Source organism: Lepidochelys olivacea (assembly GCF_965140295.1).
Source record: "Lepidochelys olivacea isolate rLepOli2 genome assembly, chromosome: 10".
Lineage (NCBI taxonomy): Eukaryota > Metazoa > Chordata > Testudines > Cheloniidae > Lepidochelys > Lepidochelys olivacea.
Window position 1 is genome coordinate 33,478,363 of NC_140420.1, and position 16,173 is coordinate 33,494,535.

At 41.3% G+C, this 16,173-nt stretch overlaps 1 protein-coding gene across 3 annotated transcripts in view; it reads right to left on the bottom strand.

Annotated features, from left to right (window-relative positions):
- The window catches only part of CREBBP (CREB binding lysine acetyltransferase), a 191,352-nt gene that overhangs the window by 80,076 nt on the left and 95,103 nt on the right, over nucleotides 1–16,173 (bottom strand). For 2 of the 3 annotated variants that reach the window (XM_084640892.1, XM_084640890.1), the window contains exons 4-8: nucleotides 10,206–10,455; nucleotides 9,511–9,624; nucleotides 1,690–1,932; nucleotides 851–950; nucleotides 78–224 (exon numbers count right to left, since the gene is read on the bottom strand). In XM_084640892.1, coding sequence (XP_084497018.1) covers nucleotides 78–224; nucleotides 851–950; nucleotides 1,690–1,932; nucleotides 9,511–9,624; nucleotides 10,206–10,455 — 854 coding nt within the window. The remainder of the gene's footprint in view (nucleotides 1–77; nucleotides 225–850; nucleotides 951–1,689; nucleotides 1,933–9,510; nucleotides 9,625–10,205; nucleotides 10,456–16,173) is intronic. The other variant, XM_084640891.1, reaches the window with a different exon arrangement.

Below are 16,173 nucleotides of genomic sequence, written 5' to 3' on the forward strand. Positions count from 1 at the left end.
CACTTCCATACAGCAAGTCACTAAATCAAGGAATGTAAATATTTAGGAAAAAGTCTCCCATTATGGTAAATACTTACAGTTTATGGACTAAGTGATTGCGTAGGTCTTGAGTGACATGTTCATGCCATGCTTTTCTTACCCCCGTACTGGAAGGAGGTGCAGCTGTTGGCAACGAGCTGAGGTTTCCAACATTGCCAGAATTTGTGCCATCATTCATTAGTGGACTGAAATGGAAGACGAACAAGGGAATGTTATAGCGTGGAACACAATTGCCCATTTCATATATGAAACAGAAGAATTATTTTTAAAACAATTTTCTTCACTGATAGCTACAGTTACAAAGATTTTAAAATGAAACTGTGAAGCCATCAAACTGCAATATAAAAAGGAACAAAATCATGGAATTTGACAGCAGAAAAGGAAACTGCTACCACTCCAGAGGTTTCACTGATGCTACTCGCCATTGGCAAGAGGCTCATTAATTTAATTCTTTTAAAACTGCTTAGGTGTTGTGAGATACTGGAACAAAGATGAAGGGACAGGCAATCTATGAGACACAGAATCACAACTGTTAAGTATACAGAACAAGTACACAAAAGAATAAAATATTCTACTTTTGGAAATGCATTTCCAAGTCAAAAGTGTGAAGAAAAATTGTGTTGGGAGGTGTGCAGGTTTGAAATGGCAATGGGGGTGGGAGAGTGTGTGGCCAAAGAGTAGCATTCATTGTTACAACAGAAGATACAATGGCGATACAATCATATTGCAGAATGCATATTCTTCATTTAAAAACTTACACTCCATGCAAACAAATCTTTAACTTAGCAAGAATATAAAACGTGTGCATTACTTCGTTGTCCCCAGGGATGTTGGAAGAGCAGTTTCTGAGATTAGACTAGCTTGCTGATCTGTTGTTATCCCTCCTGCTGAAAGGTTCATCTGGTTAGCTCCTTTGGGAAAAAAATGAAACAGAACTGGTATAGAAGGTTGCTTAGGTATACGTCAGAGTTTTGATAATAAATGTCAATTAAATGGCACTTTGGTCTTAGTTAAGAAACGAGAAACATTTTTGTTACATCGGGTAAACACGTGTTCATGAACATCTAATTCTTGTGGCGTGTTTCCTTAAATAAACTACTCATAGATGGAAATTACAAATCCTATAATTTTTGGCACACCTGTTTTCATTATAAAAACTGACAGTTCAAATTCTAAACTCATGAGATCGGAGATGAGCTTACATAACCACAAGAGAGAACATAAGAGTACTGACAATTTATCCATCATATTAACTTAGTCTATCCAGTATCTGCTGAAGTGGAACAATCTTAAAATGAGTTATTTTCATGCTTTATTAAACAAGATAAAGTCCATAAGGAATTATGCCTAAATACAAACAGCACTGTGAGCAACAACAAAATCTGAGAGATATTTAACTGCTAATCATACTTTTCCAAAAGTAGCTATCATTAGCTATATCTGGCATAAACAGAACCTCCTAATTTTCTAACAGATTGAACGAAACTATGCTTAAAGATAAAACTTTGTTTCATTACTCAGTCTAAACAAAAAACTCTTTATCTATATGCAATCATATCGGTATGCCTGAACTTTCCTCATTTTCTGGATTAGGCTGCAATTAAATTTATTATTACAGAACACATTTCTACTGCTATTTTCTTCACCTACCTAATGGATTTATGGTCCTCATTTGCTGGTGAGCTTGAGGCTGTGCAGGTTGTTGGCCTTGTACCTGTGGCTGCAACTGCGTCTGTGGCTGGTTGCCATACGGCAGTCCAAGAGCAGCATAGGCTCGCTGCATGGAGCTGGGATCAATCGGATTAGGATTACTTAATGAAGGAGTAGTCTGTTGGCCTGTTCCAACAGAGCCAATAGAATTCTGCATTCCACCAGCTGGAGACCCTAGAAGGGCTAAAAAGGAGGTGGAGTGGGGGGGGGGGGTTGGTTAAGGAGGTAAGAGGAAAAAGTCAAAATGAGATTGATACAGTAATAGAAGGCATCTTTTATGCAAGTAAATGAAACATGCAACATTATATATTTAATTTTAGGTCAAATACTTGGGCTTCCCTGTCATCTGAAGAGCAAAACTAGAGAAACACAAGCTTCAATCCTACACCATATGAGCCTCTCTTGCCTTGAAGTACTGATTTTACGTTCAAGACCAAACCAGCTGCCTAATGCATGTACAGTCAAAGGAGAGGAGAGAGAAACTTCAAGCAGAAAAGCACATAATTATTATAATTCTTAAAAAAAAAAAAATCTACTGGCCCATTTCTTGGGTTAGAGCCAGTGTAAAGATGTCAATTGTGCTGGCAACCTAGCTTCTCGGTGTATCTGACAGAGTTATTCACTTTCCTTTCAAATGGATTCTTAAAGGAGACACAGGATTTGAGGGCAAATTCCATCTTGTACACCTTCCTGAATGACCTTGGGATTGTTGTAGAAGCATGTAGATCAGCACAATTCATCTTGACTATCTTTATGATAGAAAGGTGAACTGGAAGGGAGCCATCTCTGGAGCCTCCTGCAGGAAAAATATCATGGGTCTCTCACTCCCCATTATGGTAAGTTTGAGTGCCTCAGTCACGTGGGAAACTAGGTAAGCCCACTCCTCTAGACAGGGGCATTTGGGTGACTTAGATCTGGAGGATCTTCTTCCAGACCTCCTCTGTCCACTTTCCCTTCATCTTCTGAAAAGGCCTGTCTGGCCACTTTTTTTTTTGGGGGGGGGGGGGGGAAGGGGGGGAAGACAACACACGACTCTTCCAGAAGAGAGTCCTTTTCTTACCTCTTCCCCAAAAGGCCTGTACCCTGGCATTACCAATTTTCTCCACCTGGAGAGGCAAGCAAACTGTGTCACAAGTCGGGTGGAGTCCAGCTCCCTTTAAAGGGCCCAGATATTAAGTGACATCAGTTTTTTGAAGACTCTGTAGGCCTGCCTCAAAAATTCAACATCGAACCTGAGGCAGCAGCTGGAAGAGGAGTCAATCCCTTCATGTCCACAGTTCTGAGCTTCTAGGAACCGGATTGTGAGGCTGACAGGATATGTGAAGATGCCTCATCTTCGGCCCTGGGGGCTGGGAAGCATAAATCGTATCAAAGTGTGCAGAGTGTCTTTAGGATCAAAAAACCTAACACTTCCAGACCCAGACTCAGCTGAGTGCGACCAGGATCTCACACTGGATTCCGCTGGCATTTCTGCTCAAGGCAGATACTCACATGGCTTCCTCTAAGAAGCTTAGTCTGAGTCAGCTCTCCTGGGTGTAACAGATCTGAGTAGAAATGGATTTATGAATTGAGCACCAATCTGAAAGGTACCAGTCTCTTAAACCAATGACACATCCTATGTGGTTCTCCATGACAGATGTTAAACTCTCACATGAGGGGCGCTGTTTGAAGCCCACTGTCTTACTTTCTGCTGCTACAGGAGCACCCACATCAGTGCTGAGGGAACTCAATGGAGCCTAAAGAAAATTTAAACACCCAACAGAGGAAAACTAACACTGTTTTTAATAACAATTAACTATTTTACTGAAAAAGCAAAGCTTTCCCAAGGGGAAGAAAAGAAGAGGACTAACAGTGAAGCAATGGACATCATTTCTAGATTGTTGCTAATGATGGTCAAGAGGAAGAGAGTGGTAGTTGGGGTTATAGCCCTTTATATGTCCTGAGATAGTGGGACCACGCATGCAGTTTCGAAGGACAGTACTTCAAAAGTTCCAAGCTTATGTGCATGCTTATCAAAGCAGGTAAAACTTGAAGCAATAGTGTTCTTTTTCTTCATTTAAAAAGAATACTTCCACCCTATGTCCATGACACTTGCTCACAGTCCAAGTCTCCTCCTGGCTTCCAGTCCCAGTCTTCGTCCCTAAGCAGATCCAGCTTGTCCTCCCCACCACCTGGCTTCCAGACCCATAGTCCTTGCCCAACCAGTCCCATTCTCCACCCCCAGCTCTTAGTCCCAGCTTCATGCCCAAGCAATCCCAGACTACTCCTCATCCCTCCACTACATCCTCCCCACCAACTTCCAGTCACAGTTTCTCTCCCCGAACTCCAGTCCCACCCTTCTCTCCCTCACCCTCACTTTTGTCTCCTTTTCAGTTGAATCGGACTATTTCCTCCTCAGACATGATGCTTAGGTGCCAGCATGGGATCATTAAGAGTATAGGAAATACAGATTCTCTGCTCTCAGTTCTCGTGCCCGGCCCCACCCTGGCCCAGAGAAACTGGGAGCATTCATTACAGGGTAAGTCTTCTTGTCCCCGCAGCCCTTGGCTGCGGCATGTGAAGTTGCTGTATGAGGATGACATTTGTGAATGCCAATCACATGTAGGAGCTGTGAGGGGATGAAGAGTGCTCAGTTGCTCTGTAGTGATGGCGTATGCGAGGTTGGGCAGCACTAGGAGTAGTGAGAGGCTCATGTAGGCTTAGTGAGTACAGAATCTTGAGATTTAACTGCTAAAAATCAAAGAAGTCTCTGCTGAGACTGTGAATTGCAATTTTTCATAGGTTCGTAAACTACTCCAAATTTGCAAGGGACAGAAGTCATCTTTTTGACATCTCCTTGCCAAATTAAGTCCCTACTTCAAAGCATTGGGGGCACCAGACATGTCCAAAGGTCAAGATTTTTGTTTTTTGTTTTTTAAATATGGGCACAGCAATGCATTTTCCCCTACCTTCATTCTTGGACATTTCTTAACCATTTAATCTGAAATTTTCCAAAAAGAGTTCAAGCTGATGGCAGACACTTGGCATGGAAAACTTTAGTCCAAATGGATAAAAGTTTTTCAAGGTATAAGCAACTGAAAACAGGATCTTATAAGAGGAAGTGTTATACAACCTTAATAATAGGTGGTGCTACCTCTAATAATAAAAATAAGTACTTAAGATTACATTTATATCAAGGATGTAGCTGAGATCAGACACATACATTCCTTGTAGAAAATCCAAACACTCAGAGACTTAAGTAAAATACCCTAAAAAGATATAGCTCAACACCACTCATTTGATAAGCATGTGAGGCACTGGATTCTTGCCACAATGCAGAGGGCTCCAGAAATGAAAAAGTTTACACGTGCACAGGTGTAAATATTTTAGAAAAATCTGCTACAGTGGATCTTGAAGATCTTGGCAATTGGGTTGGAGGCTAGGTAGATGCATTTGTCCCAGGAGTGAGAAAGGTTAATGAAATGGAGTGGCTGGCTGGAACATGAGTTACTACAGGGTATAAGAAGATTTCAGAACCTTGGGGATTGGCAAGTGTGAGGTGGTTGTTACTGGGGGGGGGGGGGGCCTTCCTCCAGATCTTCCTACGTTTTGTGCTCTTTCCCCGAAGCTGCCCCTTCCTTATCTTTAAAAGATAGCTCTGAAGACCAACATGCATCTGTGCTGTATCTTTATATAGCACCTCTGCTTCAGAATGACCCTCTAGAACTCAAAGGGAGTTTGCAGTGTTCCAGATACCAGTGAGGTGCGACTGATCTAGCATGCTCCAAAATTTGGAAAGCATTAGAAACATTGGGAAGCACAGACTCAACAATTCAGAAGGTGGAGCCACATAAAAGCCCAGCACAGATGCAACAGAGATTCAAAGTTCAAATTTTAAGATAGGCAATGGAAGAGGGCTACAGATTCTAGTGCTCTCATGGCTTGCCAGATGGCTATCCTGAAACATTATCCTGTTTGCATCACAACTTGATAGAGAAGTAAATGTTACTGCTCTTTCCATTCCTTTCTTTTTCATTTTTTTCCCATCATTTTCTGCCATGGACATTTTTAACAATTATGGGAAATGTTACAAGCCATCACATTTAAAAGCAAGCATAATTTAATTTGGGATGTTGTGAACCAGCACACCAATGTTTGTTTACATCCTCATGTGTCATGTTGCTAATGTGCCAATTTTCAGATGCACCCCATTAATGTAATATTAGAATTCAGGTAAATTAAGAGGGCCTAAAGCGTGAGACAGGTGCACCTTAGTGTTCTCAATCAAAATAAATAAAATGTAAATGTTCACAAACTTAATTTTCTTATGCTTAGTACAAGCCATGAGAAGCCATCCATACATGCATTTCAGATTAAAGAATTTTGCACATCAGGGCACTGCTAGGCAGTACGTGCTAATGGTGAGTAGTGCTGAATTGAGGAAAAGAAAGGTGGGATTTGAGATTTGCATTGCCTTCCCCTTCCAAGAAAAGATGGCAAATTCTGCAGTTACCCTCCATCTTTCTGTTGCATCCAAGCCAAAACATCTTACTCAGAGATCTAACAACAAAGACTGCTTTTTACATAAAATTTATTTTAATTCAAGTGCTTTTACTGGTTTCATAAATCATACAAATGACAAAACAATGAACGTATGAACAATGCAAAGCCAAGTGTTCTGCAATGACTTAAATTAGAAGATCACCATAACAACACCTGCATTACGACTGCTAGAAACTCTGTAGTTAACAACTTGAGAGCAAATGCACCGAATGGATTTCTCACCGGAACTGATCAGACATTAAAGCTGCTATTTTTTAAAATTAAAACTACCAGCAAATGTCTCAAAAATCAGTTATTACAGAAATTAATCACTAGCAATTAGCCATGCCTAAAAGAAAGGGAGACCAGGGAGGAGATTGATAAAACAAGTAAAAGTCAGCATAAAGGGGCTATTTATATTCTTCAAAACTCGTTAATTTAGATTATCTATTCATAAGAATGACCATACTGGGTCAGACCAATCATCCATCTCGCCCACTAACCAGTCTGCCAACAGTGACCAATACCAGGTGCTTCAGAGGGAATGAACAGAACAGGCAATTATTGAGTGATCCACACCTTGTCATCCACTCCAAACTTCTGGCAGTCAGGGGCTAGGGACACCCAGAGCACAGTGTTGCATCCACAACCATCTTGGCTAATAGCCATTGATCTATCGATCCTTCTTGACCTTATCTTTTTACTAGCTCTTTTTGAACCCTGTTATTATTTTAGCCTTCACAACAACCCCTGGCAACAAGTTCTACAGGTTGACTATGCATTGTGAGAAGAAGTATTTCCTTTTGTTTTAAACCTGCTGCCTATTAATTTCATTGGGTGACCCCTGCTTCTTGGTTTATATGAAGGGGTAAATAACACTTCCCTGTTCACTTTCTCCACCCTACTCATGGTTTTATAGACCTCAATCATACCTCCCCCCCCTTAGTCTCCTCTTTTCCAAGCTGAATAGTCCCATCCTTTTTAACCTCTCCAGCTGTTCCAATCCCCTCATCATTTTTGTTGCCATTCTCTGTATCTTTTCCCAATTCTAATATATCTTTGAGATGAGGTGACCAGAACTATATGCAATATTCAAGATGTGGGAATACCATGGATTTATATGGTGACATTATGATATTTTCTCTCTTATTATCTATCCCTTTCCTAATGGTTCCTAATATTCTGTTAGCTTGTTTGACTGCTGCTGCACATAGAACAGACGTGTTATTCACAATCACACCAAGATCTTTTTCTTGAGCGTATTACATTGTCCAATGGGCACTATTTTGCATTTATCAATATTGAATTTCATCTGCCAGTTTGTTGCCCAGTCACCCAGTTGTGTGAGATCCCTTTGTAACTCTTCGCAGTCTGCTTTGGACTTAACTATCTTGAGTAATTTTGTATCGTCTGCAAACTTTGCCACCTCACTATTCACCTCTTTTTCCAGATCATTTATGAATATGTTGAACAGCACTGGCCCCACTACAGATTCCTGGGGGACCCCACTATTTACCTCTCTCCATTCTAAAAACTATTTATTCCTACACTTTGCATCCTATCTTTTAACCAGTTATGATCCATGAGAGGTCCTTCCCCATTGTCCCACGTCTGCTTACTTTGCTTAAGGGCCTTCGGTGAGGGATCTTGTCAAAGGCTTTCTGAAAGTCCAAGTACAATATATCCACTGAATCACCCTTGTCCACAGGTTTGTTGACCCCTTCAAAGAATTCTAATAGATTTGTGAGGCATGATTTCCCTTTACAAAAGCCATGTTGACTCTTCCCCAACAAATTGTGTTAAATCTTTGTGCCTGATCATTCCGTTCTTTACTGTAGTTTCAACCAATTTGCCTCGTACTGAAGTTCGGCTTACCAGCACATAATTGCTAGGATTGCCTTTGGAGCCTTTTAAAAAAATTGGTGACACATTAGCTATTCTCCACTTATCTGATACCAGAGGCTGATTTAAGTGATAGGTTACATACCACAGTTGTTAGTTCTGCAATTTCATATTTGAGCTACTTTAGAACTCTTGGGTGAATGCCATCTGGTCCTGGTGACTTACTACTGTTTAATTTATCAATATGTTCCAAATCTGAATCACTTGCGCAGGAATTTTTCAACCTAAGCTAACCTAACCATAAGAAAATGGTAGAATCACGTTTTTGGTAGCTTCTTTCCAGTCTTAACTCCCTTTGTCTTTGGTGAAACTCTTCCACCTCTTTCTTACATGGCTTATTAGCTTGCCTCACTTTCCTTGTGGTCTCAGCCTAAACCAGAAGTAGAACTCTTTCAGAACACAACTACTCAAATTTGCAGTTCTGCCCTGACCCTCAGTTATTTCCCACCACCTCCCCCGATGACTTAAGACTTTTCTTTTATCTCCTTTTCAAATTTACTTTTGTGTGATATCATTTAACAGACTGTAGCATCCACACTGTTAGATCTTCTGTCTCAGTTTATTTTTATCCTGCCCAGCAATCCTTTAAAACCCACCAATATAATTTCAACAATTATCTACTTCGAGGACAAAAGAACACAAATGGACCAGAAGTTGAAAAAATAAATATTACCTAACTGTAATATTAAGCTATTATGCTGGAGTTCACAAGAAGGCTTACTAGAATTTCAGCCATTCATTCCTTTTCTTTAGGGTTAAATATACAGTGCAATGCAGTTCTACTTATTCTTACAATTAATCACTGGAACACATGCATCACATCTTCCTCTCCACAAACCTGTTTCCATTTATGCAAATTTGTTTGTCCTACATTGATCAATGGCACCCTTGGTTAAGAACCAGACTTGAAATTATTTCTGATATTATGAAAGATAGGAAAGAATCTTAAATCTTCTCTAGAGCCATCTGTGGGCAAATAACGAATTGCACAATTTATGGGTATAATAACTAGACCCACTAATAATTTGACTGACCTATCTTAATACAAAATAACAGCTAGAAATTGTCCTGTCTTGGCAAAATGGATGTTGTCTTTCTGGACTGGGAATTTCCCTTTGTCATGAATCAGGTATTAAAAGTAATAATTTGAATATAATGATCAAAAAAGGGGACTGCCCAAATGTATTTTTTTATAACAGAATACCATATACAGCAAATGAGTTTATCAAACCACTATAATTCAAAGTCCTTCATAGTACTGTATATTTGATTCAGTTTGTTTTACCTATGTTATTCTAATGTTTGTACAGTAGCTGATTAGTAGAAATGATCACTTACGTTGTTGGTTTCTTTTGTCACTGGCATTTTTCAAAGGGAGGCACACAGGACAATCATGCCGAGTACAATTCTTCCAGTGAGAGATGATTTGTCGTGAAGATGCACAATGAGCAACTATCAAAAAAGTGAAGCAATAAAATTTAGGTTTAAGTCTGGTTTTATGGCTTTGAATAAACTCATTCCATTTCCATTATCCTCAATTTTCTTTACTAAAGAGTGCTACAAACACCAAAATCTCAAATACAACTAAACAAAATGTCAGGACTTGACAAATAATGACCATCTCTTTCTCTGGAGAGTACATTAATAAAGATGCTGCTCTGACATGAAGGAACTAGTTCAACAACAATCTAATGGCTTTCACATGCTAAGCTAGTAGAGATAAGGTATGCTGCACATGTGACATGCTTGATCTGTGATGGGAGAAGTGAAACATGCTACTCTTTCAGGAGTAAAACAGTATTAATAGTGACCTTGAAAGATTAAATATTTTATTCTTTCTGCTAAGAACAACTGTATGATGGTGGTAATAAGTGGAAGGGAAAAAAGGCAAAAAGGTGTAGCAGCTATTTAAAGAAAGGAACTTTTATGCCGGGGAAAAAGTCACTGTCAGCTGGCAAAAAACAGGAGAGAAAAAAACTCACTGGAGAGTAGTAAAGAACTCGTCTATTGACCTTCTGGCAATTTGTTCTTACCTTGACAGGCTTTCCCAGCTTGACAATGTGTCATGTGATTGAGGACGTTCTTCATGGTTCGACAGTGTGGGAGAGCACAGGCTCGCACCTCTCCATTTGCTTGCTCTCGTCTCTGACATTTGTGGGCATGAAGCAGTAGAACCAATTGCTGCTGTATCAGTTTGCGTTTCTCAGGATCTGCTGTTGGTCCAGCTGCCATTGCTTGTGTTGGTACAATTCCCACCTGCTGTACCTGGGTTTGCATCTGTGGCTATGAAAAAACATTTTGTTTTCATGTGTTATCGAGTAAATTCCACATAAATGTAACTGAGAACAGCATTAATATGTAAGATATTGAAACAGTGTCACCTGTTTTAATCTTATAGTCATAATCTTAAGAATTAAAAGTAGTTTGAAAATCACAACACAATTCACAAACTATTCTGGTGTGACAGGCGATAAGTACCTAAAACCAACATTTATAAATACCTAAACATGTCAGTATTTAATTCTTAGGGATGAGAGTTTCTCTCTCTAGAGCAGGGGTTCCCAAACTTGTTCCGCCGCTTGTGCTGGGAAAGCCCCTGCTGGGCTGGGCCGGGCCGGTTTACCTGCCGCGTCCGCAGGTTTGGCCCATCGCCGCTCCCAGTGGCCGCGGTTTGCTGCTCTAGGCCAATGGGAGCTGCTGGAAGCGGCGGTCAGTATGTCCCTCGGCCCACACTGCTTCCAGCAGCTCCCACTGGCCTGGAGCAGCGAACCGCGGCCACTGGGAGCGGCAATGGGCCAAACCTGTGAACATAGCAGGTAAACAAACTGGCCCAGCCCGCCAGGGCCTTTTCCTGCACAAGTGGCGGAACAAGTTGGGGAACCACCACTCTAGACTGATTCTCAGGAAGTCTGCCTTCACTTCTTGGAAGGAAAACTTTTTTTTTTTTTTTTTTTTTCTTTTAAAGAGAAAGATCCCTTAGGAACTTTCTGTTGAATAAAGGAAGATTTTAGCAAGATTTTAATAAAGGGTATCAAAAATATGACCAATTTATTCAACGGCCATCTTGATTTCAATGACAGAAGAGTGTGCTCAGCACCTGGAAACCAGACAGTTATTTAAGAGTCTAAATATAGATTTAGTCACCCATTTTCAAAAGTCATAGATTATTCCTATCTTGATAACAGATTTAGCCAATCTGGAAAAGGATGCTGTTGCTAGATTCTTTATAGTGAAAAGTATTTCTGCTTCTACTGTTAAAATTTTGGTGCTTTCATCTTCAGCGGGGACAGCATCCTGTATCTACTTTCAAACTGGCAATCTTAGTATCTAATAAAAAGAACGAGGAGTACTTGTGGCATCTTAGAGACTAACAAATTTATTTGGGCATAAGCTTTTGTGGGCTAAACCCACTTCATCAGGTTTAGATCACGAAAGCTTATACCCAAATAAATTTGTTAGTCTCTAAAATACCACAAGTACTCCTCCTTCTTTTTGCTGATACAGACTAACACGACTACCACTCTGAAACTTATTAGTATCTAATGGCATTACCAATGTACAGGAGGCCATGTGGCTAAAGAAAAACAGACCCACACTGTTGCTCAAGGTCTGTGAGTGTCTTATCAAACCGTTCATGGCATGGAATCACTGTCTGCAGGGAGACAGGAACTTGCTGCAGTCGAATCCACAGTCACCACTATAAACTCTATGAGCTACATGGGAGTCAGAATAGACTTTTCCATGTATACCCAGATTCCAAGGATGCCAAGAAGTGGAGCAAGGATAAGGTTGCCAACTAAACTTCCAGCTGGCTTCTGCCTGTTTGAAGCCAGTGGTCCAAGTGCAGGAAGATGGTGTAGCCATTTTATCTCATGTGTGCTACTAACACTAAGACAACAACATTCGTGAAGACCCTGGATGCTGTTGCCAGCCTGAACTGAAGTACTTTGAACTGGCAGTGTTCTTGTCCTACCAGAAACCTCAGGAATCTTTTGAGGGATAGGTAAGTGGGTCCATTTGACAGTAACCATTTTTCATGTCAAGAGCTGCAAACTATGTGTCCTTCTCCAAGGAGAATTACTGATGCCAGTATAACCATGCAGAATTTTAGTTTGAGAACAAAAATTATGTCAAGAATAGGCCTCCATCCTCCCTTTTTCTTGGGAGCTATGAAATAGAGTAAAACCCTTCCCCTTGATGCTGATATGGCACTTCCTCTATAGCTCCTAATTCAAGGAAAAATTATATCTCCTGCTAAAGGGTCTCCTCATGAGACTGGTCCCTGAAGAGAGACAGGGAAGGTGTTTTTGGAGGAGGTGGGTAAACAAACTTGATTGTGTAGCCAAACTGAATGGTATCTAGGACTCACAGGTCCACTGTTATAGCCCTCCAGTTAAGGGCAATGTATGCTACACAGCCACCAAAGTGGACTCCAGAAACAGGTGGGAATGGCCTCATAAGGTTGCAACTCTCCAGCAGCCCATCAAAAATAGCTTTTAGCAGGTGGATGAGGTTGGGTGGCTAGTTCGGCACACCTTGTCATCTGCACTTTGACGCTTGTGTGGTGGTTCATATTCTCAATGGTGATAGAAAGGCTGTGAAAGGAGTCTTTGCTTATACACCTGTTTATGATGCTGCTTCTTTGGGGCTCATGAATGCCCAGGAAGAGGAGGGCTGTCCTGGAGTCTTTAAGTGAGTACAAAGACTTGTCTGTTTTCTTACTGAAAAGACCAGTTTAATGAAATGGCAAGTCCTCAATGGTGTTCTGAATCTCCCTGGGGAACCCCAAAGAGTGAAATCACAACACACTACATTACTACTGTGGTATCAGCTGCGTTCACAGCTAAAATCTTATTGCAAGCTGCATAAAGACTGCCTTCCTTAACAAGGGTTTGGAATTGGGCCATGGCCCCTTCTGGGGGAGTGTGTCTTTAACTCCAGGAACTTCAAGTCGTCATAAAGTCATATTTTGCAAATAGGGACTGGTAGTTAGAGATCCTGAGAACCGGATGCTAGTGGATGTGTATACCTTCCTCCTCAGAAGATCCAGGCGTTTCACTCCCTTGTCCACAGGGATGGCTTTAGGCTGTTGCTACCTGGATTCTTCTGTGGCTGCTTGTACTATTAGGGAGTTGGGGGCAGGGAAGGTGAACAAGAGTTCTTCCCCTTTTGCAGGCACAAAAGTAATGTTTCTCAGCCCTTTTAAGGGTAGAGGTACGTTACCAGGGTATGCTATACCACTCTATAATTGCCTACGAGAGGGACAACGTGACACTTGGTAGAGTGCACAGATCCAAGCTGTGATGCATAAAGATTCCAAGGACTCAAATAGGGCCTGTATGAAGGCTTGAATACTGGTTTGGTGTGAGGGAAGGCACTAGGCACCTGTGATCCCTTGGAAAGTGATCCTGCTTGCATGGAGGATGGGTCCAGGAAACTCTCAAAACCCTGTCTAGACTAACCTCTCTGGGAGATGGTAGTTTGTCCTACCTAGTTTGTCAGCCAACAAGAAGGCTGGATCTGACTCCATCAGAGGTACTACTGGTGCCAGTGGAAGGAAACTTTGCCTCATGGATGGAGAAGGGGAATAAATTCTTCTTTCTGAGATGGTATCCCCTTCTGGCATTAAAATGTCCCTCTGAAGTACCAGGCCTAAAAACAGTAGAGAGTCAGGGTCTGGAAGGTTGAAAATATCCTCTGAGTAGCATTTGTCTCAGTATGTCCTGGAGTACAAGGGGTCCCACTTATTGGTTCTGTTTGATACAATGCCTCAATAGACTTAGTGGTTGGCAGAGCCTACCATTGGACAAAGAGTGCTGTCTGCTGCTCTTGGTCCATACCGGAGGATGTTGGCGGCTTGTGAGAGGCCACGGTCGCCACTACTGTCAACAGTGGTGGTAGTTCCATTGAAGCCTTGCTCCTGCATGCATTCCCTTCATGGTCAGGAGGCTTAGGGAGACTTAAGTCCTTGGGACCTGCATGTGAAGACTAAACTGACTTGGAAGGGCTCGGAAAGGATCCTTTCTCTTGGAAACAGACTTAGAGAGGAATTTGTTTTTATATTGGTCACATTGCCGCTTTACTCTTATGAGAAGCCCAAGATAACGGGTAGATTTATCTGATACGGCCTCTGCTCCAGAACTCATGCTTGGAGGTACACTGCGTGAGGACTGTAGCTGTCGTATAGGGGCATCTCGCTGGCATGGACCTGACTGGGGTCTCATGGCTTTCTCCAGGAGGTAACTCCTCAGTCAGAGCTCTCGTCCCTCTCAGGTCCGAGGTGGGAAGGAGTGAAAGATACTCCACTTAGCGGAGATATGCACCTCCCCAAAGCAGTAAAGGCAGTCCTGGTGGTAGTCACTGACTGAGAAGGAGCAAGAACACGAGACGGTTTTTAAATCATCTGATTCTGGGTAAAGTCCTACTCTCAAAAGGGAAGACAGAGAGGGTCCCTGAGGTGGGGAAAAACAAAGCAACACTAACTATTAGAATACTACAAAAACACTAACAAATTATATACAATTATATTTAGAGAGATTAAGACAATGCGAGAATAGCTCCGGGCTGAGGATTCAGACTCAGGCACACAGCAGTGAAAAGGAACTGGAGAGATGGTCGATCCACACCTTCCCTTATACCCTCAGTGCTGAGCACAAGGAAATCCAACATGCAGGTGTGGACCAATGGATACTACTTGCAAGATTTTCTGGTCTTAGGTGCATGGTGCACATGCATATCCATTTGTGGAATACACACTGGGACCAGCACTCCAAGGAAATTCCACGTTTCCCTCCCTACTCCTACTTGATATTCCCATTTGTACACCTAAGAATCACATTAGTCCTCTTAGTCACAACTTTCCATTGGTGGCTTTTGTTCAGTTGGTTATGATAGTCAGGGTTACACATTGCTTAATTTCATTGCATGACAGAAAACTGAATTACTGGGAAGATATTTTGTTAAATTATATCTCCCTTAAAATACTACTAAAAATTGAGCTGAGCCGCATAAAGTTTTTGTAGACATTATTTGAGCTCTTTATATACTCCTCTACAGGCAGAGTCAAAGCCTCTCAACATCATTTCTTCTATCAAAATCACTACATTATGCAAAACCAAGAGAATCAACTGAGTTTACTGAGAGTGAGCATAGAAGAACACGCAAGATCAAATGCTGAGATTCAGCAGACTAAGTTTGCCATAAAGCATTCTGACAAACTGTTAAGTCAGACGGAGAAGAGCTGCTCCAATTCACGTTAGAGAAAACAACTGAGAAAGATGAGGACTGGATGGTTATATTAGCTTCTTAAGTAATATTCTTGAACTCCATCTGCTGGTCAGAAGAGTAATTGTAAAATCTAAATTTGTATTTCCAATGTACAGTAGCCAAACCCTTGGGCACATCAATCATTGTCTAAACAGTCCACTGAGAACACTATAGATGCATCTGTGCTTTCCTTGAAGAAAATACTCTTAAGCCTTGATTCATGCAGAAATGGATGCACTAAAAAAATTGGGTCAACCTAATAGAAAAAACTTAAAAAGGCACTCTCTCACTCAGTCTCATAGCCTATGTGCCGCATGCACTGGGGTTTACAAAAGAGTCTGACAAATAAAGGGTGGTCACAAAAACTCTTGTAGCTTAGTTGCACAGTGCCGTGAATGCTACAACGTGCAGAATGTTGCTTAATTCCTTCATTTAATAATATAGGGTGGTATCACACCTCAATATCCCCCCCCCACCCAAAAAAAAAAAAAAGAGCCTGATGCTTGATCCACCCTTACAACTCTAAAACAAGACAGACTAAAATCATGCTAAATCTCAAAGGTCTATCAGCATGATTGCAGCATCCTTTGAAGTTGAGGGAATCTCCTTTCTTCCATAAAAAGAAAAGGAGTATTTGTGGCACCTTAGAGGCTAACAAATTTATTAGAGCATAAGCTTTCGTGAGCTACAGCTGACTTCATTGGATGCATATATTTTTTCCACTGTATGTATCCG